Consider the following 27,396-nt stretch of genomic DNA (forward strand, 5'->3'; position numbering starts at 1 on the left):
TGCCATAAAACAATTTGTTTTTATTGCCCACTATAAGAAGTTGGGAAGAAATGTTTCCTTCCAATGTTTTTTTCCCAAACTGAGAAACAACACATATTGTAATAAAAGCCAGCAAACTAAATTGGACTACAATGGTTTTCAGGAAGTGACAAAATTCTAACATGTTTTTCCTGAGCATTCTCCAAAAGCTTCATTGGCACAGCTATCCCCATTAGCCTGTATTTGGACTGTGCGATATTGTAAAAATTCAGCCAATAGCAAGCCAAGGGCTTGCATGCAGTAGTCAGGAAAGTATTTTGCCTTAAGATGGAGACCTCCAGCACTTGCATGACCAGGATATATGAAATGGCCATAATTTGCTCACTGAAAATTCACCTCTGTCTATTAAATCAGGCAATGAGAGAAGAAATAATGCCCATTAAGAAACCTGCAAATATGAATTCAATTTTAAGCAGAACTTAGATCTGCTGTCAGATCTACTTATTTCCCAAATAACTTGAAGTTTTGTAAACAATTTTCAAGCCAGTCAGAAATAAAGACTTGTTTTCTTTTTTTTAAAAAAATGCATCAATACAATTTTGTAAAAGCAACATAACTTAGATGAATAAAAAAGGGGGATCAGTGAATCATCCAAATATTAACAATTTTTTTATACAAAAGGATTAAGTTTTGACTATTCACAGATGGCCTAACACCAGCTCGTATGCATCTTTACATTAACAATCCAAACTGCAGAATCCAAAGCTTTGCGATTGTGTGCATCAGCCCAAATCAAGCACCATTGCAGACAGGGCATTCATGTCCCTCATGTGGGGATGCTGGGCAAGTATCTCTTCTATCTTCTCCCTCTGCTCAGACGTAGGGAAGATTTTTCTCAAGGCTTCTCTTAAGTGGACTGTTTCTGCAGTAGATCTTGGATGCGGGGGGAGGGCTGGGTTAGCATGAGGTGCTGGTGGAAACATAGTCAAGGCAGGTAAGGCACCAGGTAACGGGCTCTTTGGCAACTGTCCACTACCATCAGTTGGCATCAGGAAATGCGATGTCCCAAAAGGAGGTGGGCCGCCACTTCCATGGCCATGTTGGGGTGGAACACCTCTGGAGAACAAAAACAACATTTCAAACTAGGAAGGCAAGAGAACAACCATCTCCCATGTTTCCATGGGGTCTAAAAAGAAAGATGCTCTAAAACAGGCATAGGCAAACTCGGCCCTCCAGATGTTTTGGGACTACAACTCCCATCATCCCTAGCTAACAGGACCAGTGGTCAGGGATGATGAGAATTGTAGTCTCAAAACATCTGGAGGGCTGAGGTTGAGGAAGCCTGATTTAAGGTTTAAATTTGTTAAAGAACTCTGGATGACACAGTAATTTATTTTGCTTTCAGTAGAAAGTAACACTGATTTGACATTTCAAGTTGTCTCTTTCCACATTTGTCATTTAAAATAATAATAATCATCATCATCATCATCATCATCATCATCATCTTGATACGGCTGGTGATAAGGGAGATTACACACATTTAATCATAATAAAATATTCCTCTGCATTTGATGGACTTTTACAAGTCACCAATACAATTACAGAACTTTCTAACCTTGAAGTGCCATAGCATAGAAACAGGAGTTCAGATTAGACCTTGCTTTGCTTATGTATTCAACATTTTATGCAAGTCATTTTTACCTTACCTTTAAACACAATAAAGCACAATAAAGCTTTACATGATAAAGGACAAAGAACTGAGCCCCTCCCAGATGCAGACCGGACACAGGTAATAAAGCACTTTCCCTGTGCCCACCGCAACTAAGCAGCAGATCTTCTAACAGCTGATGCAGCAAACCAGCTATTCATGAAAGTGCATCACAGCTCCAACTGCAGTGTGTCCAATGTCGTCATGTGACCCACCACAATCTAACATCAAAGGATGTTACCAGAACACTTGCCTTCCTTTTCTCGGTGTTACAATCCAATGTTATACAAACGTATTTGGCATCACCACAGAGATAGCTGTGGTAACTGACGACAAGCAATTCCTCCTGCAAAACCACTGCTTCTTCCTATTTAAGGTCTTATGTGGTGTGATTTACATCTCATGACCTTCTCAGTCACACGAAGGGCTTTGATTCAGTGGTGGCATCTGTTTTCCCCCTTAAGCCCCACAGGGTACTCTACCTGAAACGGGTTTCCTCCTGAAGGAAACGTTCTATTCCTGGTCCATTTCGTCCCAGAGGATCATCGGGAACCATGAAGAAGTCTCCAACGAAAGTGTACGGCAGCAGCCTGCAACGCCAAAACAGGCAGTGAGGAAAAGTAGTAGGAAGGAAAGCAACATTCAGATTTATAGACAGAAGTAATCTCAACATTCACACACTATACAAACATACAGCTGGTGTTCTTTGGGGGGAGGGCTCTCTGGCAGGACACTATCAAATCATGAAACAGTCCTAAACTTGATGAGACCATAGGTTTAATTAGTCCTCCATTCTTTACCCTTCCCTAATCTGATGCTCTCCAGACAACCGGAATCCAAGCACATAAGCCCTAGCCACCATGGCTAATAAGGATGACGGGAGTTGTAGCCTAACAACATCTGGAGGGCACCAAGTTGGGGAAGGCTGCTATACTCTAACTGGCAGCAATTCTCCAGGATCCTGAGCAGAGGTCTTCCCCAGCTATAGTATCAAAGATCCTTTTAACTGTAGAGACACACAGGGGATTGAGCCTGGGACGTTCTTCATACAACATGTGCACTTTACTACTGAACTTCAATGCTTGTGGGCAGCACAAATTCAGCGGGCGGAATCCAGCCTCACAGAAATCCACTGCAGTTCTAATCCTAGGAGAGCTTTAGTTCAAACACTGCTTTGTTGAATTGGGTCTTTTCCCAATCACCTGTTCCAGATTGTATTGCAAAGATATATGCCATTCACAGTCTCAGAATCTAAAAATCCACAAGAAGTCTCAACAGAGTGATTTCAGGAGTTTGCCTGTGAGACGCTGGGGACACACGATGGCCAAGCTTCCCTCTGCTCTATCCGGAAGTGGCTCACTAAGTATGAGCTCTCTCAGGTTATAAAGCTGGTGAATGTGTGCTGATGGGGTTTTGCCACCAGGGAATTCATGTTCCAGCCATGGCAGAGAGTTGATTGGAAATTCAATTGCCCTGTGCCCCAAATCCAAAAACAAACCTGAGAAATAAAGACGCAGAATTGGATAGGGAACACCAACCACCTCAAAATAAAACAGGAGCAGGGAACCTGTAGTTCGCAGGGTGTGGCCACACTACAACTCCCATCACCCCTGACCACTGATGGTGCTTGCTGAGGATAATGTGTGTTGGAAGTTTGGAGCCCAAGAACTATAGGGCTACAAGGTTCCCCATCTCTGGCAAAATCAATAAGACTATCTAAATTAAGTGATTAAGCCAAAGCAACCTTTATCAGTCCCCGCCCCCCAAATATTGTAACCGATCACTTGTCCACCTGCCCACTGCACATTTTTGTAACTGAACAAAACTAACACATTACCTCTTTTGAATAATCTCCCTCCAGGATGTGGACTCATCCACAAATTCTCTGAGATTATCATTGGTGACAATAACTCCTCCAGTCTTTTCAGCGAGATGTAGCAAAAACCTACAACAACATTTGTTGGAAGAATCAGCATCGTTGCACTGAATAAATTTCTGGGCAACAAAGCAGCCATGTGCTACTGTGGATCGAGTAATCCTGGTTTTGTGACCCGCAGGAAGTCACACAGGAAAGCAGCTGCTGTGCTTCCTAGGTGGCTGATGATTTGGCCACCTTACTAAAGCTAAACAGGTCTGGGTATGGTCAGGGCCTGGATGGGAAATGAGGATGATATTATTACTACTATTATTATTACAGTGCTGCAGACCATATATTGTTCTGGGGATGCCTAAATCTAAGCTGGCCAGCATACAAAAGAACCAAGCCTCTGTTGTTTCACAGAAGGCTTGGGACTAAACGATATGCAAAGTAGATCTTTGGATCCTGTTCCAGGCATTATATCCATTAGGAAACTTGGGCTATATGTTTATAATTAAATTCATTATTAATTCTTAAATTAAGGCAAGATAACAATGAATGTGTTCCAGAAAAGGTTTCTAAATATTGCAAATGCATCATGTATGAAATAACTCAAACATTAAAAAAATAAAATAAAGAGGGTGATCAGCAACATTTTGTACCAACTTAGAACTGGACACACACAGGGACAGTGCTCAGTCTGCAGAACAACAGGGCAAGTCTACACTACACAGTTTTCCTTGAGGGTGAGCTGAATCAGATGTGCATGAATGACGTGTGGCTGTTCAACACTTCAGCATATGCAGGAAAAAGAGGTAACAAAACTGTGAGATGGTCAAGTGGATTGAAGAACGGACCACAGCTCAGTGGCAGAGCCCACTCTTAGTATGAAGAAGTCCCTAGAATAGCTTCTTCATACATTCACATTCAGAACCTGGAGACTTATATTAAGTGGAACACATCTCACAAAGGTATGCTATCTTAAAAGCAACACAGAATAATATGTTAATAGGACAAAACAGATGCGTATCCCATTTCCCAACTCAATAAATGGCTCCTCTTGAGAAGAACTAGGAGTCGCATAACTGTCCATTAGGTACACAAACTCTTTTTACCTGTCATCATGAGATGCAATCCTGGCTCCAAATACAACCCTTGCAGGGGTGAGCGCCAAAATACCAACATCCTGGAGCTGGGTTAAGAAATGCTGTTCTATTAAAACGAAAATAAAAAAAGAACACATTGAAAAGAACTGAGTTTAGAAAGAACAGATGTTTTGTGCAGGATTTTATTTCGGCAGAAAAGTAACTATTGCAATGTACTATTATATCAAGTGAATCAGAGCATTCAAAGAGTGCCCATTATGCTAACTTTTACAAAGGTCTGTTTTGTTATCCCTGAGCTGGGGATGGGGGGGAGGGGAGAGGAGAGGGGGGGGGAGAGAGAGAGAGAGAGAGAGAGAGAGAGAGAAAGAAAGAAAGAAAGAAAGAAAGAAAGAAAGAAAGAAAGAAAGAAAGAAAGAAAGAAAGAAAGAAAAGGGAGGGAGGGAAAGAAGCTGAAAGAACAGCAAGCCCTTGGAGCTCCTTACTAAAATGGTATAGCCCCATTCATTCATTTGTACAACCTCCCCAGAATCCAGTTTCTTGGTCATGCTCATACAGGACAGAATGTTAGGAAGATGTGCCATTTTATATATAAAATTAAACAAATCCAAATTGTTTACTAGGTACCAGCTTACTTCCAGTAGTGCCATTTTGTAAATAAAAATTGAACACAGGAGATGGGAACTGTGAAACTCCAAAGCAAGCACAATCCCATTAGATCTTTTACCTGTGATGTTAGAATCTCTCCTTGTTCGCCACTGTGGGACAAACACAGTGATCTTTCTGTGGCCACGTTTCCAAAAGTGATCAACAGCAATTGCAATTCCCCGACATGAGAAGATCTTCTGTAGACCATGGCTGCCGAAAGGGAAAAAAAGAGCAGAGTAATGTTTGCTAATCATCAGAGTCTGCTTTACAAGAAATCAACAGCTAAACATACAAGATGAAAAAGCATGTAAAGATAAGAAGTGAACTGTTTGTACAAATCAAATGATGCAGTCCACCAACGGTACTCCTCACTGATTTTTTTTTGGGGGGGGGTAGCCAATCTAAAGGTTTATAGAATTTGGATGCTGGAAGGATGTTATATCAAAGTCATTTATATCGAAGTCAGTTGGGAAACATAAGTAGAAAAATTCTGTAGGACCGCCCCTCCCCCAGGCACCACGTCTTGCTTCTCCATGTTCAGTCATGAAGGCTTCCCATGCAATTAAGGACAACCATCTTCCAAAGTCCTTGATCACTCTATGAGTAGAAAAGGCTCCCTGCTGCAGCAGCTACATGGGAAAACTCAAAGAGCCATGGAAAACTGCTCCCTTTTCTACTTGTCTTGCCCCTTAATAATTTTTCTCCTCCCCTTGTTTGTCCTGCTGCCGCTAACCTGTGACAGAGAAACATTTAGGCTTATGTAACCAGTCATGTTTGCGCAGGAACTCCCTTGGCAAAGCTAATACTATGTTATGCCGCTCAGTGCTACATAAAAACAGAGTTGTTTTCTCTTGTATTGTCTTACTTCAAGGTTTTTAAAGCAGGGTTCCCACAGGCCCATTGGTGTCTCATTCCCACCATCTTATTTACTTTCCTTGTGGCACACCAAAACTGAACAACTTACTTGCAACAGCAACCCCTTCTGACCCCATAGAGAAAACATTCTCCCTCCCATGGGGCAAACAGCAGTCAGAGAAGTTGCTCTGGAGGTGGGAAACTGTCCAAAACCACCCCCTACACACACCAACCTTGCATTAGAGATTGCAGCCTGAGCAGCAGTTTTTTTTTAAAGGGAGTTTTACAAGGGAAAAAAACCCCACGTGACTATTATCTTGTAGTTTTAGCCTTATAATCAATCACAACATTTCAAGATCTCTAAGAGGATTGTAATAACTCTTCGTTAAAATGTTTATTGCACACTCATGTCCTTGCAACAGAAGAGGGACTGCAAGCTTAGTAACTGGGAGGAACAAAATAAACCAGCTGTACGTGCTTCACTCTTGGTAGTTCTGTTTATTTAGACTTCCTTCCTGGTATGCTTCAAAGCTAGTTACAATCTCGAGGCTCAGCACGCAACAAGGGGCAGATTAGGTGAGAGAAAGAGAAGCTTGCCCAAGGCCAGGTCAAGATATAGAGAAAGAAACACCAAAACAGGCCCCATGTTGTACTAAATGTGGGCTTTGGAACTGGGAAGGCTGAAGGCCATTATACCAAACTAAGGCTGCATACACTCCATCCATAAAAAGCACATGCCCACTTCCTTGATCTCATAGGGGAAAGTCATGTGCTGGAAATGTCCAGTGTGGATGCAGTTTAAGAAATCTGTGCACTGAAGCTTCAGAGTTGCTGTCATGTGCACTTTGCAGCAATTTATGAACTGTCTTGCTAGACAACCCAAAGAACACCTGCCACCACCTATTTCTTTTATTTCCTCTTTCCCTCTTGGGAAAAAACCCTGGAAGATTTGCTCAGGTATAATTTCCAAACCTTGCACCAGGACACACTTGTGCAATGGGAGAAATTATGTGAGCCCAAATGATCAATCCACAGAGGAGGCTGCCTTCAGAAACTCTAGAAGAGACAGTACTTCAGGCCTGACCCCTTACAAATCAACATTCCACTGCAAAGGTGCATTTAACCACATCTCTGTCCTGGATGTAGCAAAATGAGCCAATCAATGCAGAGTGCAATAGAAATATCTGTCCTCAGAGGAGGCTGCCTGTTGCTTCTCAGCAGGAGTTGCAACTCATGCTAGGTGGGTTGGAGGATTGGCAAGGTATGACGGGCAAGGAGGACTAGATGAAGGGTCATGATTGATATACCAACACATAATATTTTAATCATGACTTTTTGGAACAGAATTTTCTATACTTTACCAGCCTGGAGCCTACCCCTCCACATTCAAAGACCATAAGGGCAAGCAATGCTTGAGCAGTTCAAGTCCAATCTAGTTCAGCTTTCCGGGACCTGCAGTGGCCAATCAGATGCCCCATGAAGTCTACAGGAGAATGAGGCAATGTTGCTCCCCAGCAAGTGATAATCAGTGGCCCTTTTAACCTGGAATTAATTTCTAGCTATAATTATCTCAAGGATTAATACCAAGTTCATTCAACAAGTGTGGGCCCATATGTAGCCAAAATAGCATGACTCCCTGCAAAGAGATTCAGCAGACTTGGGGGAGCACCAAGGTCTGTGGAAGTACACCCAAATAAAGTTTTTATTATTATATTTCTAAAGCAGGAATCTGAAGAACAGTCCACCAAGAACCAAGCATGATCAGGGACATGGAATGTGGACTCTGTGTTGAGAAGTGTGCATGGACACGAAAGCTCATTACCAATAACAAACTTAGTTGGTCTCTAAGGTGCTACTGGAAGGATTTTATTATTATTATTATTTTATATATAGATGTAGAATTTTGGAAAAAAGAAATCATGAGTTAATGGCAGAGGCAAAACCACACCATAACTTTGCTTGGTTTACACATTGCATGATATCCACCCTTCAATGATCATTGCAAAAGTCTCAAAATACCCAATGAAGGCCACACACTTCCTTTAATAAGTTCACAGTTAAAACATGATGCATAGAATTATTACACAGTGTCAACTATTTGCATACCCTTCCCCATTAGTCCCAGTCTGGGCAAAAACTGGAATTTAAGATGAATCATAGTTGTGACTTTCATTTTACATCACTATTTTCTGAGCTTTTTGAAGAACGAAGAAATTGTTCACATCAGCGGATTTTTAATGCACCCCCTCCCCCTTTGTAATAGCAGTTTATTCTGGAGTCCAGTGATTTCACAATGGTGCATTTTCCACACCCCCATATTACAGACTGCTCCTTCCCTGCAATATCACAACTGAAAATTGCTCCCCCTGTTCAGCTTAAAAAGCAGTATGGTGAGGCACTACAGCCTTGGCAACATGTGCTGAGAGCACACAGGCTACCTTATTTAGTCCAAGAGTGGCCAGCAGACTAACTCCCATCAGCCCCAGCCAGCATGGCCAAGGATTGTGGGAGCTGGAATCCAACAACATTGGAAGAGCCTCATATTGACTACCCTAGCTTAGCCCTTTAGCTTTTTGGATAGTGAACTTGGTGGTGTTAATATCCCATCAACTATTCCACACCACACTGACAAATTTACACTTATCAGTATGCTCCTGTGCACAATTCAGGGAGATGGCCTTATCTTTGTAGGGAATGAAGAAGAGCACCATGGATGTAACCCCTGAGAATCCTGGCCCTTCAGGGATAACCCAGGCCTTGCCTGAATTCTCGTCTTTCAACTATGGGTATACTCTGTCCATTGATCTCAATGAATCTACTCAATCATGATGAACTTAAGTCAACTAATTTCAGCGAGTCTTGTCCCTGCAATACAAACCATGGCCACTACCCAGCAGAGTTTTGTGGAGGGCCATGGCCATGGCGCCATTTGCAGCCCTGCAAATGCGGGTGGCGCTGTGGGTTAAACCACAGAGCCTAGGACTTGCCGATCAGAAGGTTGGCGGTTCAAATCCCTGAGACAGGGTGAGCTCCCATTGCTCGGTCCCTGCTCCTGCCAACCTAGCAGTTCGAAAGCACGTCAAAGTGCAAGTACATCAATAGGTACCGCTCTGGCGGGAAGGTAAATGGCATTTCCGTGCACTGTTCTGGTTCGCCAGAAGTGGCTTAGTCCTGCTGGCCACATGACCTGGAAGCTGTACGCAGGCTCCCTCGGCCAGTAAAGTGAGATGAGCGCCGCAACCCCAGAGTCGGTCATGACTGGACTTAATGGTCAGGGGTCCCTTTACCTTTACCTTTACAGCAGCAAGCCGGGGGGAGGGGACGTAGAGGGGGAGAAGAAAAGGATGATTGCTGCTACAATCAGGAGCTGGCATAGCAATCAGGCCTGATGCAACCATGTGCTGGTAGCATGACTGTCATCAGATTCAACAGACCCTGGGCCAGACCAGCCTTTCCTTCATCCAAACACTTCCACTGGCTGCTACCAGCACTTTCATCTGCCTCTTTGGTGGGCTGAAAGGGAAGCTCCACATCATTGGCAGTGGACAGTTTGATTGACTGGGCAGAAGGACATGTCCACCCAAGCCACTGGCCCTGCCCTCAGATACAGCCCTATGGCTCCAACCTCTTTTCTGGTCCAGAAAACATGGAGGCAAAAGTCTACCCAGTTACACACTAACAAGTAAATTTGTTCTAGCCAATTACTACAGGGGCCTTGGAATAACAGACAAGTATTGATTCCTTCTTTTCCTTTTACAAACTCTAGTCTATATTGGTATTTAATACAGATTTAAACATATTGGGCTACCTGTATTTAGGTTTCATCTGTTCTACAATACCTCCCCTCTCCAGCTTCCTCAGTATGTTTCTAACTACAGACCTGAGGCATACTATGGGCATCTTCCTAATGTGGAGATCATCCAGAGAGGCCCTGATCCAAAGGCCTAACAACAGATGATACGTGTAACAAAATCCCAACTACTGCTTTCCCTACAATAGGATAAATCCACAGCATCATCTTCATCACAAAAGCAGAGCAGCAGAGACAAGTGTGCTAGCTTTGCTCCCCCCCATTGCTGTTCCAGGTGCTTTCCATGAGGTGGAGGGTGATCTTCTGAAATGTAAAGCCTACTCTTCTCAATGAGAGGCTACAGAAATCCCCACTTCAGAACTGCATCCTCCACCTTGTGAAGGGCAATCAGACTAGCCATGGGGAGGCAGCGCCAACACACTAGTCCCCAATGTGTATTTATTCTACTTGGATGCAGAATGCCTGAAAAGGGCTCTTGCCACTTGAAAATTCATTTAGAAGAATATGATTTATATTTCTTCTCAGAGAGGAAGAAAACTCCCCGAATATGTTTTTCTTTCAATGGGAGAGGGATTTGCAAAAGAAAAAAACCAACAACTGGGGAATAGGGTACTTAATTTCTCCTCTCTCTCATGTTCCAAGCATTTGCTTGGTTCTCTCCAAATGAATCCTTGGAATGAAGAAACAAGTCTCTGGAAGTTCTCTGGAATGAGGAAAGGCAGCTTGCGTTGGGAAAACAATTTGGAGTTGAAGGTATGGGCAGGATTCAGGACGTACACCCAGAATTTCTCTACTCAAAATTTCCCTTCCCTAGGAAATTCAGCAATCAGGGCGGGGTTTTTTTGGTTACACATATATTCATGCAATGGGTAGTTCCACCCTGAAGGCCACTGCCTTCAGGGGTGAGATTGACATCTAGTGAGGTCACAGTGAACTCTTGTAACACCTTCCTTCTGAAATTGCCTGCCTGTTAGTCTGGATGTAAAAGGTCTGTTGTGGTTTACTGGAGTAGTCAATACCTCTCTCTTTCTCTCAGGAAGCTTTTGGGCTGCAAGTTAGCGGCTAGATCTGATCTCTGTTAAGATGCTCATAGGTTCTTAATTTTGGAATTACTGCATGGCTTAGTTTTAATTTTAACTCTGTAATTTCACTGAAAGATGATGCAGGGATCCTACAGTTAAAAAGGAGCTCCTTGGGGAGGAAGGGCGGGATATAAATACAATAAATGATAATAATTCAGCAGCATCATTTCCTTGTGCCAACACAATCAAAAGAAATAGGTTTGCCCAACAGTAAGTGTGGTGTTGTGTAACATCTATTTGTTTCAAAAGCCAATGGTTTGGGTCCAAATTTGGAGCAACTGTTATAGTGAACCTAAAAGGGGCTCTCCAGTGTTAACAAGCAAATTCCCACTGCTATGATTTACAAACAAAACAAAAATGTCCTGCAATAACCTGTTCTAAAGTCAGTTATGGAAAGCGGCATACAGTAGAAGAGGAAATTAGGTCTTACGAGTGTTTTAAGTCAGTGCTGCAATATTCTGATTAAATTAGACCAGGAATGTCTAATTAGTTAAGTAGCAGCTTCTGCATGTATTCATATAACTAGGATAATATGGAAGCTTATGCCACCATCAATTTGCTGGTCTTCAGGGCGCTACAAGACTCTTTAAAAACAACAACGCATATTATTAAACACAAGTACTGTACTTATAAAAAACTGCCAACCATAAACAAAAGAAGTAGTCCCACATTTCCATTGAACAAAATGGAATGGCTCTAAGGTGGCGTCCATGACACATGCTTGCAAATCTATACACGCACTGTGTTTTAGAATTATTTTTTTACTAGCTGAACAGAAATTGAATCCACCTATCAACTAAAACCCATCTAATTAATATGTCTTTAATTGGGTAACAACCCTAATTTTAAGAGGGAGGGGCAAGTGTGTACATGATCTTGATTTATTACTATAGACTATTGTTAGCATTGCTTGGTGGTGTGCTTAGTTTTAGTTCATGCCTTTAGTTCATGCCTACTCCAGCACCTGTGTAGGCTCTATACTACAAGAGGAAAGAAGGCTCCATACAACAAAAGAAGCTGCTACAGGATGGCATGTGTTGAGGTGGAGACAGTATTTTCTTTCTCTCCTGTAAGACTAGAACTCAAGGTCATGAAATGCAAGCGAATGACAGTAGACTCAGCAATTCAAGGTCGAAGAGCCCTAAGAGCAGCAGAGGGTATCTGCCAAGCCCCAAGACCAATAGTGCCCACTCTTTCATTCACACAGCAATCTTCACTTTTCACAGGACAGCTAGAAAGGTGGGAACACTGGGGGGGGGGGATTTTCTGCCTTGTCTTGTTTAACAGTTGGCAACTGACGGTGTCTTGCTCAAAGCCCCCCAAAAATCTTGAAGCCAGCAATGTGGAGAAGGGCTCTCAATTGTAAGACAGCCCTTATCATATGGGGCCTTAAATAAATGTAACATGTAAAAAAACCAAAAGAAATCCAGCTCCAAAATGCTGGCCACAAACATTTCAGGTTTTCCCAGCCATGTCTAAAATGCCACCGATAACCCTTCCTCTTCACACTTTTCACAAAAGACAAATAGTCTGACAATTTATATTTACCCTGCTACTGGATTCCACCCTTCCTACAAGGAACTTTACATGCAGGTAAGGCTGAGAGATGGTGACTTTTCAGAGGTTAATCAGAAAGCTTCAGAAATATGAACACGTATCACAACTATGACAGAGCCCATGAAGCATAGCAACAATGAATGTAAGCTGTTTGCTTGGAAGTCCCCAACGCAAATCTTGTTTCAAAGGTGAACTTACTGGGTGGCCTCAGCAACCTACTCACACCCTCACCTGAGCTGTGACTAATAAAATTATGACCTTCCTTATAGTAAGGATGATTAAACTAACATATATGAAGCACAAGGAACAATCTCAATCGTTATGTAGCTTTCATTCACACAAGAGGGATGATTTGAACCTGCAGTGAAGCTTAAGCATGCATGATGGTTGTGAAAAGAGGCAAGTCCAAAACAGGGTAAAGAACTGGCCGAGGATACATAACTCAAGCACCATAAAGAAAGCACGAGTGACAACTAAAGTGCATTTCTTTAGACTGTGCTACAGCTGGCTTGCTCAGAAATCAAACAGGATATTCCAGACTGGCACATGCTGAGGGAACTTTTGGTTATATTGCCAATGCTTTTCTAGTTAAGAAATTCATGTCTGGCCATCTCATTGGCCAAGCTTCATGTAACTATTGGTGTACAAAACAAGAGGTTTTCTTTACTTTAGATATCTGGATATTATTCATTGCTACAGAACATTTAAATGGTCCAACATGTCAAAAGGAGAATAGAGTCTGATCTAAATTTCCCACACCTCTCACCAGGAAAAGCTATGCATTCATATTTTGCACAATCTGTATACGGTGTCTGTTTGATGATGTGTGGTTTGCTATGCCTAATAAAGGATCTTGACTGAAAAGCTATGCTAGTCCTGGTAAAATCTGCTACCCCACCCCGGCTCTAAATACATGCACTTTTTTGTAATTTGGCCCCCCTCCCACACCTGGTTTCACTCTGAAATGCTACTGAAACCCAACAGTCATCAATACTCACGCAATTGCAACATTGCTGCCATCTATTACTATGTACTTTAAGTGGTCTCTCCCTGGCTCATTTTTCAATTCCAACTTGTATGGTGTTTTCAAAGATTCTTTAAACCTCTGAATCCCAGTGACTGAAGGGTCAGCATGATGACTGTATGACCCTCCTTTTCTCCTTTCTGAGGAAGGGGCAGTCATTTGCAGATGCTCTAGGAGATGATTTGTTTTTGGGGGTGGGAACTGCCTGGCTCCAAGCTGCAAAGGATTACATCGTCCATGCTGATCATGCTTCGCAGATGAGGGGTCTGGACATGCCTGAAGAACCATAGTTTCTTTCTCAACTGGTGGGTGTGGAGTCTCCGAGCCACCCCTTGCTACCAAGCCGGGCTCTTTCGGTTTCCTGCCTTTCACTACCCTTTGCATACTATCACAAGCATTCACATGACCGTCACTTTCTATATCATTTGTTTGGGAAATACGAGACTGTTCATAATAATAGTTTGAGACTGCTTTACTGCAGCCTTTGTATTGTGGATTTTGGCTTCCAGAAAGAGGAGTCTGGTTTTCACTGTTTGATATATGCGGTTTGCCTTCAACCTTGCACTGTGCTCGTGGAGCAGAGGTCATGTTTTGTTCTGCATTCTTTGGCTGCTTTAATTTCAGACCTCGGTCCTGCTGGCCTTTGCTGCTGGAGCTACCTTTATCTTTCTCTGCCCAAGTCCCAGCAGTCCAATGTGGGTCATCAACCTGGTCTTTCTCTTCCGGGACCTTTTTGCTCTCTCTTTCAATTTCTTCCAAAAGCAGTAGAGGCTCAGCCAACTGTCCGAGGTCTCCAATCACCTTCTCCACAATCTGTTGTGAGTAGCCCATGCTTTTGAAGAAGTTCACCAAAATGTTGTATTCCATTTCCTCACTTATCTCATCGCCTTCTTTAGCGTTCAAACCCGGACCATCCATCTCGCTGCTTTCATCAGTGACCAGATCAACCACTACTACATTGTTTTCTAAAGAAAACTGTTTCTTTGGTAGCCTTTCCTCAGCATCTGATGACCTCCTTTTACATGACTGTCTCTCTTTGCACACAGATGTCTCTAAGGAATTCAGTCCATTTATAGGTAAGAAATGTCTTTCTGGAGCATCAGGGAAGAGAGTGTCCATTTGCTTTGCTAACTCAGTGACTGGGGTACCTGCATTGTTTCTTGCTTCCTCGTGACCTGTTCTGCAGTCATTGTTCATTGCAGACCGTTTCTGTATTTCATTGGGAAGAAGTTCTGGAGTCCCATCAAAATTGGCAGGGTCTACATTTTTACCTTCTGCTTTCTGGCTTTCGCTCTGTGCAAGGCTAAGTAGTTCTCTCTTCAGTGAGCTTGGTAAGATCAACAAGTCCATTGTATATTTATCCGCATGGGCTTCAACAAGTTGTTTGAACTGTTTTTTCACTTCTGACTCTCTGCTGTTCAGCAGACTTGTGTTGTTTCTGAAGAGACTCACAAACTGTTGAACGTGGCTTCTGGCCATGACAACAGGTTCAGCACCACCCTTAATGTTCAGGGTCCCTAATTCCACAACAGTAATATCAGCACAGGTCCCCTGAATAAGGCAGTTCAAGAAGAGGCTCTGGGCTCCTACAAAAATACAGTGCATGTCTTTGGGATAATGCTCCCTCTCTTCTAATTCAGGTTCACAAATTCCTTTAATATATTCCTACAACAAAAAGGAAAGAAAAATTAGAGAAACTGGCATCTTTTAATTCAGATATCTACTTGCAACACAATTCACTTCCCTCACTCCTTGAAATGAACATCACTCAAAGCAAATCTGTCAATCAAGGATCTGAAGGGTCACCTAATATACTGGAATCACTGGCAGCCACCCCCTGGTTATACACACGTATGCACCATCACCATTTTATTTTATTTGTTATTTAAAGATAAGAAAGGGAGAAAAATGAAGTAGGCAAGCAGAAATTCAGAAACTGGAAGTGTGTCCTGGATCTAAAAGGTTGACAGCTCCTGTTCTAAGGTTAACTTCACCACATTGGTTAGAACAAGCCTGTCAGAGATGAGGATTGAACTCAAAGGATGCACTTCCTCCAAACCTAATTATAACCACCCACCAACAAGTGAATTTCAGGGTCCCAATGAGTACACGTGTAATTCCTGACTGTGACATGCAACGGTAGCCTTGCAAGGGCCTTCCCTCTTGCTTATTATTATGCACCAGCTTCCTGGCCCTGAAGATGGATGAGTTTACACATTTTTACAAAATGATGCAGGGGTGCCTTAGGCCACACTGGAACCCTTAATTCACCCTGATTCACCACCAGCAAATAGAAAAGGGCCAGAAAAGCAGAAACTGCTCAACAGCAGCAATGACGCTGCCAAGTTCTGCCACCAATTTAAGAACAGCAACATTACACAATGAGCCAGCTGGGGTCTTGTGAATAAGAATTTGTTACTGGCACAATGTTCAGTTATTTCCCCATCTTTTTGCTCTGCACAGGAGCTACTGCTGGGCCTGAGGAACATGAACTATTTTCCAAGACTCTCTGAAACCTGTGCTCCAGCTCCCTGGAGGGTACAGTGAACTAAAGCACCACAGCAACTTGGTGCCTTCTCACACTAAAGCACCTGCAGAGACACCAAAACACAATGCAGAGGAATCTGGGTCACACTGTTCACATTGGGAACTTGTGAGGCCTTGAACACTCTGGGAACTGTACAAGGCTGCACACTGCATGGAAAGACTGATAATGCGAGACAAGTTCTATTTACGGAAGCTTGTATATCATTACAGATCTCTGTTAATAACATTTTCTCATGGTCCACTCCTACATTTTGTTCTAACCTCCAGTCCCCCAAAAACACACGACAAAGGGTAAGCTGAGAGAAAAAGTGACTAACCAATGAGCTTCCTGGGTGAGCAGAGATTTGAAACCATGTCCCCCCTTAGCATTGGCTAAGAATGTATTTATCATCTGAATAAACGATACTTATGTTAACAAAGTATAACAAAGGTTATGGCAAACCAAGTTATGTGTTTTAAGTTCTGAAAGTGACTTTTCATTTGTAAAGTGTGTTGAAAAAGAAAAGTTTTGCATATTTTCCCATTCCTCCAAAAGCTTCATGCCCCCGAAAAAAAAAAAGCCAATTCCCATCATGTCTTCAAAATTCTTGGAAATTTTACATTGCTACTGATAGCCTTATCCTTCAAGAATATATCTCATCCCCCCAATTTAGAGCTGTTCAGCTCTGAAATCACTTACTCTTTTAGAACATTACACAACCTGCAAGATATGAACTACTCATTGAGAAATCCCCATGACCTTTTTGGTCTTCCTGAAACAGGTGGAAAACAGGTATTCCATGGAAGATCTCAATATATGTTCACTTTTTAAGAGAGCGTTTCCTCTTTCTTAAAAAAGCAGCCCTGTCGTGACCACTTTATTGAGGAAGGTGCAAGAGACTTATTAAAACAAACAAACCAAAAAACCCAAGGGCATTTCCATTCAGGAACCGAACTTTCTTTGCACATGCAATCTCCAAGAGCACATACCCTACCCAACAGAAGCATAGGAAGCTGCCTTATATCAAGTCAAACCATAGGCCTGTCTGTTAGTACTTAAAACTCACTAGTACTGTGGCTCTCCATAGTTTCCAATAGGAGTCTTTTCCAGTCCTATCAGAAGATGCCAGGGACTGAACCTGGCAAAACATGTGCTCTGCCACTGAGCTAAGGCCCTCAGCCTCTACAGAATTCCTAACTCTAACATATGAACATGTTTAGAAGAACATATGTAAGACTCATTCTCCCTCCCTCTCCCAAAGAAGTCCAATGACACGTTACCAAATATGCAATTTTCTCCTTGTCACACCTATCCCTAGTTTGCAACTATGGGTCCTAGGAGAGAGAGAGAGAGAGAGAGAGAAGAAGGAGAAGAAGAAGAAGAAGAAGAAGAAGAAGAAGAAGAAGAAGAAGAAGAAGAAGAAGAAGAGCATGCCCTAATACCATTTCAACATAAGTGTATTTCAGATTATGAGAACAAAAAGTTTAATATAAACTCCAGAAATAAAGTCCAGCAGCATATATTCAAATCATGAGCATATAATACTGCATTACATTGCATTCAGACAGAGTTGTACGGCGTGAGTCTTTTAAAAAAGGCTTCATGGAACATGTGTACAGTCATACCTCGGGTTACAGACGCTTCAGGTTGTGTTTTTTTGGGTTACAGACTGCCGAAACCCGGAAGTATTGGAACTTGTTACTTCCGGGTTTTGGCAGTCGCGCATGCTGCGGGTTGCAAACATGCACCCCACACAGATCACATTCGCAACCTGAGCGTCCACTGTACTTTGTATCCACGGGGCATCTTTTAAAGGACTCATCCTGTACTTCTCGTACTAACATCCCCAACACAAATTTTCACAGCTTTGAAGAGGTTACTGTATTTTTCGTCCCATAGGACGCTCCGTCCCATAGGACGCACCTAGTTTTTTGGGGGGGAAATAAAGGAAAATTTTTTCCCCTTTATTTCCCCCCCCCAAAGCAGGTCGGGGAAACAGAACCAGGTCGAGGAACAGCGGGATGGCGGCGCTGCACCTCCCCGCTGTCCCCCGAGCTTGTGGGGCTGGCCGATGTCTGCCTGGTGCGAGGGGCGCTCTGCATCAGGGCGCCCCGCCCGCCGGGCGGCAGGCTGCTATCCGCAGCGTGGGGAGCCCTGCGGGGAACTCCTGCAAGACTCCAACACGCTGCGGATGTCTGCCCGGCACAAGGGGCGCTCTGCTTCAGGGCGCCCCTCACGCTGGGCAGCAGGCTGCTATCCGCAACCTAGACATCCCTGCGGGACCTCCCTAGGCTGCGGATGTGTTCCCGAAGCGCCGGGCACTCTGCTTTCAGGGCGCCCGACGCTCTGGGAAGCAGGCTGCTATCCGCAGCCTAGACATCCCTGCGGGACCTCCCACAGGGCTGCCTAGGCTGCGGATGTCTTCCTGAAGCCTGGAGAGCGAGAGGGGTCGGTGCGCACCGACCCCTCTCGCTCTCCAAGCTTCAGCAAAAGCCTGCATTCACCCCATAGGACGCACCCAGATTTCCCCCTCATTTTTGGAGGGGAAAAAGTGCGTCCTATAGGGCGAAAAATACAGTACTTATAAACAACGGAAACAATTGCAACATTCTGGTTTTATCCCTTTAAAAAAATAGCATGGTATATTTCTTAGTAATAAACCCACAATTGGGCAACTGCTTGAGGCAAAAAGAAAAGATCCCGTGCTCTTTTGCATTGCTGTTCTTGTGCCTACATCCAAGAGAGTACTGAGAAGGGAAACCAGAAATGTGTGTTTTACTGTAAGGTAACTTGCACACAGAAATGTGAGTGTTACTGCAATGCATCATACAAACAACTGTATTTGATGACTGTCTATTCAGAAACTTTGTTTGGTTCAGAATGCTGTGGTGAGGTCATAAATGAGGTCTTGCCAGATGATCATGATATGCTGGCATTTCAGGATCTTTCAGAAGCCCCCAGTTCATTTCTGGATGCAATTCAGAAAGCTGCTTTTTAAACATACAGTTGTACCTTGGAAGTCGAACAGCCTAGTTCTTGAACGTTCTGGCTCCTGATCGATCAAAACCCGGAAGTGACTGTTCTGGTTTTCAAATGTTCTTTTGGAAGCAGAACGTACGATTGGGCTTCTGCAACTGTGCTTTGGTTTTCAAACATTTTGGAAATTGAACGGACTTCCGGAGCGGCTTCCGTTCGACTTCTAAGGTACGGCTGTATAAAATTTTAAGCGGCTGAGGTATCTGAAGGACAGTATCCTTGCATAAATCTGTTAGAGCTTAAAACTTAATTCGTCTGAGTGCTCTAGTGCCTCTGCCTTTGGGTACTAGGTTGGTGCATATTGATAGAAAGAGGACCTTTTTTCCCCCCTCAACAATACCTCATTTTCAGAATACCCTGTAAATAACCTCCCTAACTATATTCAACTGTGCCAACTAAACCTAATCACCCTGTGAGCAAAATATGTCAGGGAGACTGTCATGGCCATCTTCACAGCTGCTGCTCCACCATCTCCCTTCTGTCACAGACACCATTACAACCAACTTCCATGTGAACATAAGGAGGAGCCACCAGCAAGGCAACTGTCAGCACCTCCACCTCTTCAGATGGGCTATTTAAATACCACACACAAGTTTTACTGCTCTTAAAGATATGCCACTCCTCTTAAATGACCTTAGGTTGGGATTGCCAAATGGTGCCTGCGGGCACCATGCATCCTCGAGTACTTTCCTGGTGCCCACAAAACCTCAGTGCCTCCTGCATTCACCAGCCTCTTTATGATGAGGTGGCAAGGCGCTTTTCCTTCAAAGCACAAAAAAGTGCCAGAGGAAGTAGGGTAAGCAATACTATTTGCCACTTCCTCTTTTAGCTCTGTGTTCTTCTCAAGGCTCAGATAGGCACCTGAGAAACTGAGCAGAAAGGGGAGTGTTTGAAAGGATAAGAGGGAAATAGGAGCTGAAGGGAAAAGTGAATAATCAGGGAGGAGTGGAATGCTTGCTGGATTCAAAAGGAAGAGTGCAAGAATAATAATGTAGTGCCAGAGAGGAAGAAATGTGACTCAGAGAGAAAGGAGGGGGGGGGGTGAATCCAGATCTAGTAAAACAGATTATGTTGAAATTACATCGTTTTTTCACAGTCCCCTCACTCCACTCCAAATCACAGATCTCATTAACTGAACCATAAAAGTCACAGATCCAGTTCTTTTCAGTTCTGTCATGGTGCTTCCTTATAATTTTACAAGGAATTCTCTCAAACCACAGGTCACCTCTGTGTTTATATATGCATTTTTTTAGTTTGCCATTGGTTTGTTGTCATCATCTCTAAAAACCACGGCGATCCATGTTGTAGTGGTGTTAGCGAGCAGTGAATCTGTGGATTGTTTTTTTACAGTGTAGTCTACTAATGTGAGCTTTAATTTGATGGTGGTGAGGGCCCTGTGTAAAATCATGCATATTCAAGTGAAAATGTTTTAATTCCACTGGATCCAGCTTTTACCCAACCTCCATGGAAACACAAATAATTTATATATTCATTCGAGTGGGAATGGGAGAAGCTATCACAGCAGTCGCTCAAAATGCCAAATGTACCCATGGGTCTCAAAAGGTTAGTGATCCAAAACATTATGTATGCTGTTCTGCGTGCCTTATTAGCTTGAGTGTGGGGTTAACGTAATTAAAACCAACTTATTTTCCATTGCATTTGATTTTATTGTTACCTCTTCTAATGGTGCTATTTAGTTATCAGTTTTATGTTTTAATATTGCTAATGAGGATTTTATTGTCTAAGTGTTTTGTCTTGTAAGCTACCTTGGGGGCTGAAATCAGAAAGGCAGGGTAGAGATATTTTGAAACAAACCATCCAATAACCTAACTCTTTAGAATTTTCCGTATTACCACAGAACAACCTACACCTGAGCTAAAATTCCTTTGAGCATGCAGGGAATCTCTCCCCAATCCAGTCTTAAGGCCATTTCCTGTCACACATTTGTGTTGATTTACAAACTAACCGTGTAAAGTGTAAGCATGAAAAACTGCTTGTAAATTTGTACTACACAGCTATGCATATCAGCACATTAAGGTATATTTCTGTGGCATTCCTGTGTTTGCCTCTCCTTAATGTGTGAAAGGGCCCCTTCCTGAAGATCTGAGCAGCTCTTCTGCTGATCTAGAATGAGTCTGGGTTTGAACTCAAACTTACATACAGTTGTACCTTGGTTTTTGAACAGCTTAGTTCTTGAATGTTTTGGCTCCCGAACACTGCAAACCCGGGAGTAACTGTTCTGGTTTGCAAACTATTTTTGGAAGCCAAATGTTTGATGGGGCTTCCATGGCTTCCGATTGGCTGCAGGAGCTTCCTGCAGCTAATCAGAAGCCACACTTTGGTTTTCAAACGTTTTGGAAGTCGAACGGACTTCCAGAACGGATTCCGTTCGACTTCCAAGGTACAGCTGTAACTGGCAAAAACAGCACAAGCCTCAGACACATTGAATATTTTTAAGGAGTAAAGCAAGTATCATTCTGTGAGTTTTGAAAGAAGTTGCATGTGACTATAAATATATCCTGTGTAAAACTTATTTGTGGTTTAGCCATGTCATTACTTTGTAGGCTGATCACCTTTCCTATTTCCCACAATGTCTCTAGACATTACAATAGCTCACACTGAAAGACAATTGCTTAACTCTGTGGTAGCAAAGCAATTCTCATACTTTGGTCCAGGGCTGGAAAAGTATTTCCAAACTAAGAATGGACAGTTATGTAGCCAGGCCTGAGGATTATAAATTCAAACTTATGGAGTCTACCTGCCTCCCCGTCCCTCCATCCGAACAATAAAACACATGTCAAAAAGTATTTTTTAATCCTCCCTTGACACAAGGAAGGGGAGAAATATTATTTTTGGTAGGTAGAAGGATTGTAGTTCAGTGATTTTGCATGCAGAAAGCCCAGGTTCAATCACCTGCCTGAAACCCCAAGGAAGCCACTGGAGTCAGTGCAGAACAACCTTCAGCAACCTAGAGCCCCCCAGATGACTTAGACACCTGCTGTTCTTGACTACTGACTATGCTTGTCTATGCTTTGTGCCTATGCTGAGTGGTAGAGAGGTGTGTGTGGAGAAAACTGCTGTTTAGGGAAACAGATTCCCATTTCAGGGTACATGCAACTATTTTTATAATGCCTTGTATGCCAAATGCTTAGGCTCTTAGGCAAACCAGGGGTCTAACAATTGTCAAAACCTGATCACAAAGGCAAACACTAATTGTTTTTTTTTTGGGGGGGGGGAGAGGAAGGAGTGGAAGGTATACTTCCTACCCAGAAAATGTACACTTCCCCCACTGCTAAAAGTCCTAAGGCAACTCCCCCATTATGTTAGTTCCAAACACTTAAATAAGTTGTATAAAGGGAAAGGAATTTACTTGCCAGTTAGGAAAGCAAGACACACTCATAAGGATGTATGGCTAAGTATGTCCCCTATATAAAGCACTAAGCGGCTTCTCTATAATTATTTTATTTTTTAAAGGTTTATATAAGCATATCTCTTTCCATACATTCAAGAACAGTACCATTTAAGGAAAATCTTTTATTTGGCTGAAGCAAAAAAAAAAAAAAATCTTATTCCATGCATAAAAACATATAAATAACAATTTTGCAAACCAAAGTGATGGGTGGCCCTAATTTCAAGCTCCTCCAACCTAACAACTGGCAATCACTCCAAACCTTTTCGCCTCCTTCATTTTGGGCACTGTGTGTTGGCAGTTCTCTCTTTTCTTATTGGGCTGGCACCATTTCCACAACCCACAAATTGCTACTAACAAGGTTCTACAACTAATTGGCAAGTGCTGGCCCCATGTCTTTGGAAATTCATAATGGGCCAGGATTTGCCAGTTAATTGTGGAACTAGAAATGACTATACAATACTGCTGAAGGGCAGCACCATCAAGGCCACATGTTTCTCTCCTTCCATCTGTCACCCACATGCTTTTTTTGTGATAGTGGCACCCTAAGTACTTGCTGGCCAGCCACCAGCTCAGGCTCCTGTTCCACTGCATTTTATTTTTTTTTAGAAATCTCTTCCTCCTCCCTCTAAACAGTATACTCAAATATTTGTGTAACTGAGAAGTACAAACAGGTATCAAGAAACGTACACTGAGTCCCCAGATTGATGGGCAGAGTCTTGCTAGTATCAGCACATCATATGCCCAGCGGGATACAGTCCTGGTTGAGGGCAACCTTATACATTTCAAAAAGTCTAGCAGAAAGCTTGGCAGTTCCTCTGAAAGCAACTCCCACTACAGCAAGCTTTAGTTCAGGTGGCAGCAGCAGCTGAATTTGTAGATCATGCTGTTGAGGACCCCAGAAAAGGAGATAGAAGAGTTTGGATTTGATATCCTACTTTATCACTACCCGAAGGAGTCTCAAAGCGGCTAACATTCTCCTTTCCCTCCCCCCCCCCAACAAACACTGTGTGAGGTGAGTGGGGCTGAGAGACTTCAGAGAAGTGTGACTGGCCCAAGGTCACCCAGCAGCTGCATGTGGAGGAGCGGAGACCGAACCCGGTTCACCAGATTACAAGACTACCGCTCTTAACCACGACACCACACTGGCTCTCCATAAGATAAGTTAACATGGTGCCAACTGAGTGTTAACATTTAAAAATTGTTAAAATTGATGGGATGCTGCCAAGGCAGATTCATGACCTTTGTCCACTACAAAATTTTACATAGTAGATAGGTAGCCGTGTTGGTCTGCCATAGTCAAAATAAAAAAATTTCTTCCAGTAGCACCTTAAAGACCAACTAAGTTAGTTCTTGGTATGAGCTTTCGTGTGCATGCACGAAAGCTCATACCAAGAACTAACTTAGTTGGTCTTTAAGGTGCTACTGGAAGAAATTTTTTTATTTTGAAAATTTTACATAGCAACAGCTCATCCTAAAACAGCAGGCTTCTCACACTTGTTGAGTGGCTCTAACTCACCCTGACCCCTCAGAATAAGGCATGCTATAGAGCAAATATATCCCTCTTGTGCTTATTTTCTACACACTCAAATACATATAGTTCGCCTTGACTAAAGAGGCTCGTTTTGCGTGGGGGTCATGCTCCTGACCCCCTTGCGTGTCAGCGGAGCATGCATCAGTCCACCCCGTTGCCACGCATATTGGATAAAGATAAAACAGTTGTTGCCTGTATTTTTAGTTACACACAATAAGATGCATGTGCATTTTGTTGACATACAATGTACACAAGAGAAATACTCTATCTCAAGGCCTTAAGGCAACTGAGTTATAATCATGTTCTATTGTACCTGAAGCTATTAACCTCCTTGAGCCCTTATGGTAAGGGTGGGCAAAAACCATTCTCTTGTCAGGTGTAAAATATATACAGCTCACCCGGGTACTTAGGATAGGGTGTTCTATAAATCCCTTTTCCGCATGTCTATATGTGCAAGCACGTATGCACACACATACTTGAATGAGGAAGAAGGAAACTCATTTACACCCCACCCTATCTCATGGACTCAAAATGAGTAATATACACACTAAATTCTAGTATTTGTGTGTGCACAGACAGACAGATCTGAACGTATATGTGGGTGCTATATGAAAGGAAATGAATGACCCAATGAAAATTGGCTTGTTAAACCTTACTTTCATATATTGTTAACCAGTGTAAGATAGTACCCCACTAGGACAGGCATAGGCAAACTTGGCCCTCCAGATGTTTTGGGACTACAACTCCCATCATCCCTAGCTAACAGGTCCCAGTGGTCAGGGATGATAGGCGTTGTAGTCCCAAAACATCTGGAGGGCCAAGTTTGCCTATGCCTGCACTGGGATCATAACCTACTTGTTAGCAAAGCTGTTTGGTTGCTTTAATGCTATGATATAATAACAGGTGTTACATCACACACACACACACACACACACACACACAGTAAGGCTATCAACAACTACTAGTCAAAATGGCTATGTGTAGCCTCCAGGTTCAGATATCATAATGTCTCTATTTTTTCCCAGGAAACTTTTGGATCATCCCCCTATACTATACCTTAATGTAACTAAGCCAACGCACATGCTGTTGAAATATCACAATCTTCCCCAGCCTTCATTCCTCCCTATCCTCCATTCCCTGTATATAGTTTAGATTTTAAGCCCTCAGAGAGGAAGCTGTCATATCCGTTTTTTAAAAAAAGAACCATTTACACACATGGTGCCATAACAATATCAATTGCTGGGGAGCAACAACAGGAAAGGGTTCCTGCCTTCATCTATAAGGAGAAGGGATGTAGCTCAGTGGTACACCATCTGCTTTGCACGCAGAAGGTCGTAAGTCCTGCTTGTAGGCTTCTCAGAGACAAGGCGGGGAATACTGGACTAGAGAGACATTTGATCTTACCCAGCATGACTTGGGCTTTCTCTCTATTTTACACACAATATACCAAGGACGGGGGAGCCTGTGACTGTCCTTATGTTGTTGGACCCCAACTCCCATCAGCCTAGTCAACATGGACAACAGCCAGGGATTGTGGGAGCTGTAGTGCAACAAGGCTACAGCTTCCCTACCTCAGTTATATACAAATACACAAATACAGGAAGCTGCGTTATACTGAGGCAGATCATTCATCCATCTGGTTCTGTATTGTCAACACTGACTGTTAGTACCACGGTTTCAGTTGGAGGTCTTTCCCACCCCTGCTTTGTGATGGAAGGGTTTGAAGATGGGAGCTTTTACATGAAGGCAAATGTTCTGCCACTGAATCAAAATCATTTCCCTATATACACAAATATATCACAGCCTTATTAAAACAGAAGCCGCCCAGAGTTGTTGTGGTGCCGTGCTGGACTAAGAGCTGGGAGGCCAATTTTCCCACTCAGTTATGAAGCTCTCACTAAGTGACCTCCCGCAAGTCACTCACTCTCAGCCCAACCTAACTCACAGGATTATTGGGGAGGAAGTAAAGTACCGTATTTTTTGCACCATAACACTCACTTTTTTCCTCCTAAAAAGTAAGGGGAAATGTCTGTGCGTGTTATGGAGGGAATGCCTACAGGTGGCGTGCCTACGGATTTTCCTCCTCTAAAAACTATGTGCGTGTTATGGTCGGGTGCGTGTTATAGAGCGAAAAATACGGTATATTTGCCACCTTTAGCTCCTTGGAGGAAAGGTGGGATATTCATGTAAAATTTAAATACACATACACCCTCCCTTGCCTGCCTACTACTATGCGCTGCGTGAAGAAGCCCTTTATTTCATCTGCCCTGAACCCTCCGACATTCATCTGCACTGGATGTCCTCTGCTTCTACAACCTCACAGGGTTGTGGTGAGGACAAAGAGCAGGAGGTGCAGTGGTGTGTCAGGCAGAAGCCTGGAAGAGACCAGGATTCAAACCCCCCGACTGGGCCATGAAGCTCACTGGGTGACTTGGGAACACGGTCACTTCCTCTCAGCCTAACCTACCTCCCGGGGTTGTTGCTATGGGGATTGGGGGGGGGGGAGAACAACTGAGCTCCTTGGGAGTAGAAAAAGGTGGTCTGTAAAGGAAATAAACAAACTAACGAACAATGGATAAGCTATCTTGAACTGCTTTGGAGAGATGATAAGGTATGAATGCATTAAAACAAATAAGAGATTAACACACACACACCCCCCCCCCAATATACCTTGGCGGCCCGAACGTCCTCCCGCTGGCCTCGGAGGCTCAGCCAGATCCTGCGCCCGGCGGCGGCGCTTTGCTGCTGCCCGAGATCTAGAGCGGCCCAACCGCCGCTGCTAAGCGACCCCAGGATGGCCAGGCGGACCCGGAACAGGCGCTCGATGCTGGCGCGGCTCCGCTCCAGGGAGCCGCTCTTCTCCGCCGGGGCCGTGAACTCGTCCAGCACCGGCTCGGCTCCGAGACCTTCCGGCGGCAGAGCGCCTGCGGCAGCAGCGGCTTCGTTGCTGGTCGTAGTGAAGGCCGCCATCACAGCGGCGAGGAGCGGTCGGAGGAGCGGAGGCGTGAGCGTTGCTGGCGGCGGCCGCCCCTGCCGCTTCCCATCGCTTCGGGCCTTGCGAGGGAGTCAGGACAACAACCCCATCGGGGAAACTCCCCCCGCCGCCCTGCCCCACACCCCGGAAGCGCTAATGCCTCATCGCTATGCAACGGCGACGTCACCATGAGGCGCCGGCGCGACACACAGAGCTGTGGCGCGCGGGGGGGAGGGGGGAAGGAGGCGGCGGTGCGTGTTTCTCAGTTACTCCTCTATGATGGCTAAGGGC

At 43.6% G+C, this 27,396-nt stretch overlaps 1 protein-coding gene across 1 annotated transcript; it reads right to left on the reverse strand.

Moving 5' to 3' along the window:
* Positions 1–27,396, reverse strand: N4BP1 (NEDD4 binding protein 1). The gene is made up of 7 exons (XM_083513603.1): positions 26,802–27,396; positions 13,600–15,290; positions 5,376–5,506; positions 4,661–4,757; positions 3,525–3,632; positions 2,170–2,277; positions 1–1,095 (listed from the first exon to the last, which is right to left on the reverse strand). Exons 1-7 carry the CDS (start codon positions 27,099–27,101, stop codon positions 762–764), a joined length of 2,769 nt encoding a protein of 922 aa, XP_083369729.1. The 5' UTR covers positions 27,102–27,396; the 3' UTR covers positions 1–761.

The sequence above is a fragment of the Podarcis liolepis genome, assembly GCF_965112155.1.
Source record: "Podarcis liolepis genome assembly, chromosome: 7".
NCBI lineage: Eukaryota > Metazoa > Chordata > Lepidosauria > Squamata > Lacertidae > Podarcis > Podarcis liolepis.

What these genes read in the sequence shown, in the direction of transcription:
- N4BP1 (XM_083513603.1), bottom strand. Translation starts at nt 27,101, where the DNA reads ATGGCGGCCTTCACTACGACCAGCAACGAAGCCGCTGCTGCCGCAGGC. An exon ending in AGGACGTTCGGGCCGCCAAG is followed by an intron (nt 15,291 to 26,801) that starts GTATATTGGGGG and finishes TTTTTGTTGTAG; the next exon opens with GAATATATTAAAGGAATTTG. An exon ending in ATTGCATCTCATGATGACAG is followed by an intron (nt 3,633 to 4,660) that starts GTAAAAAGAGTT and finishes ATGTTGTTGTAG; the next exon opens with GTTTTTGCTACATCTCGCTG.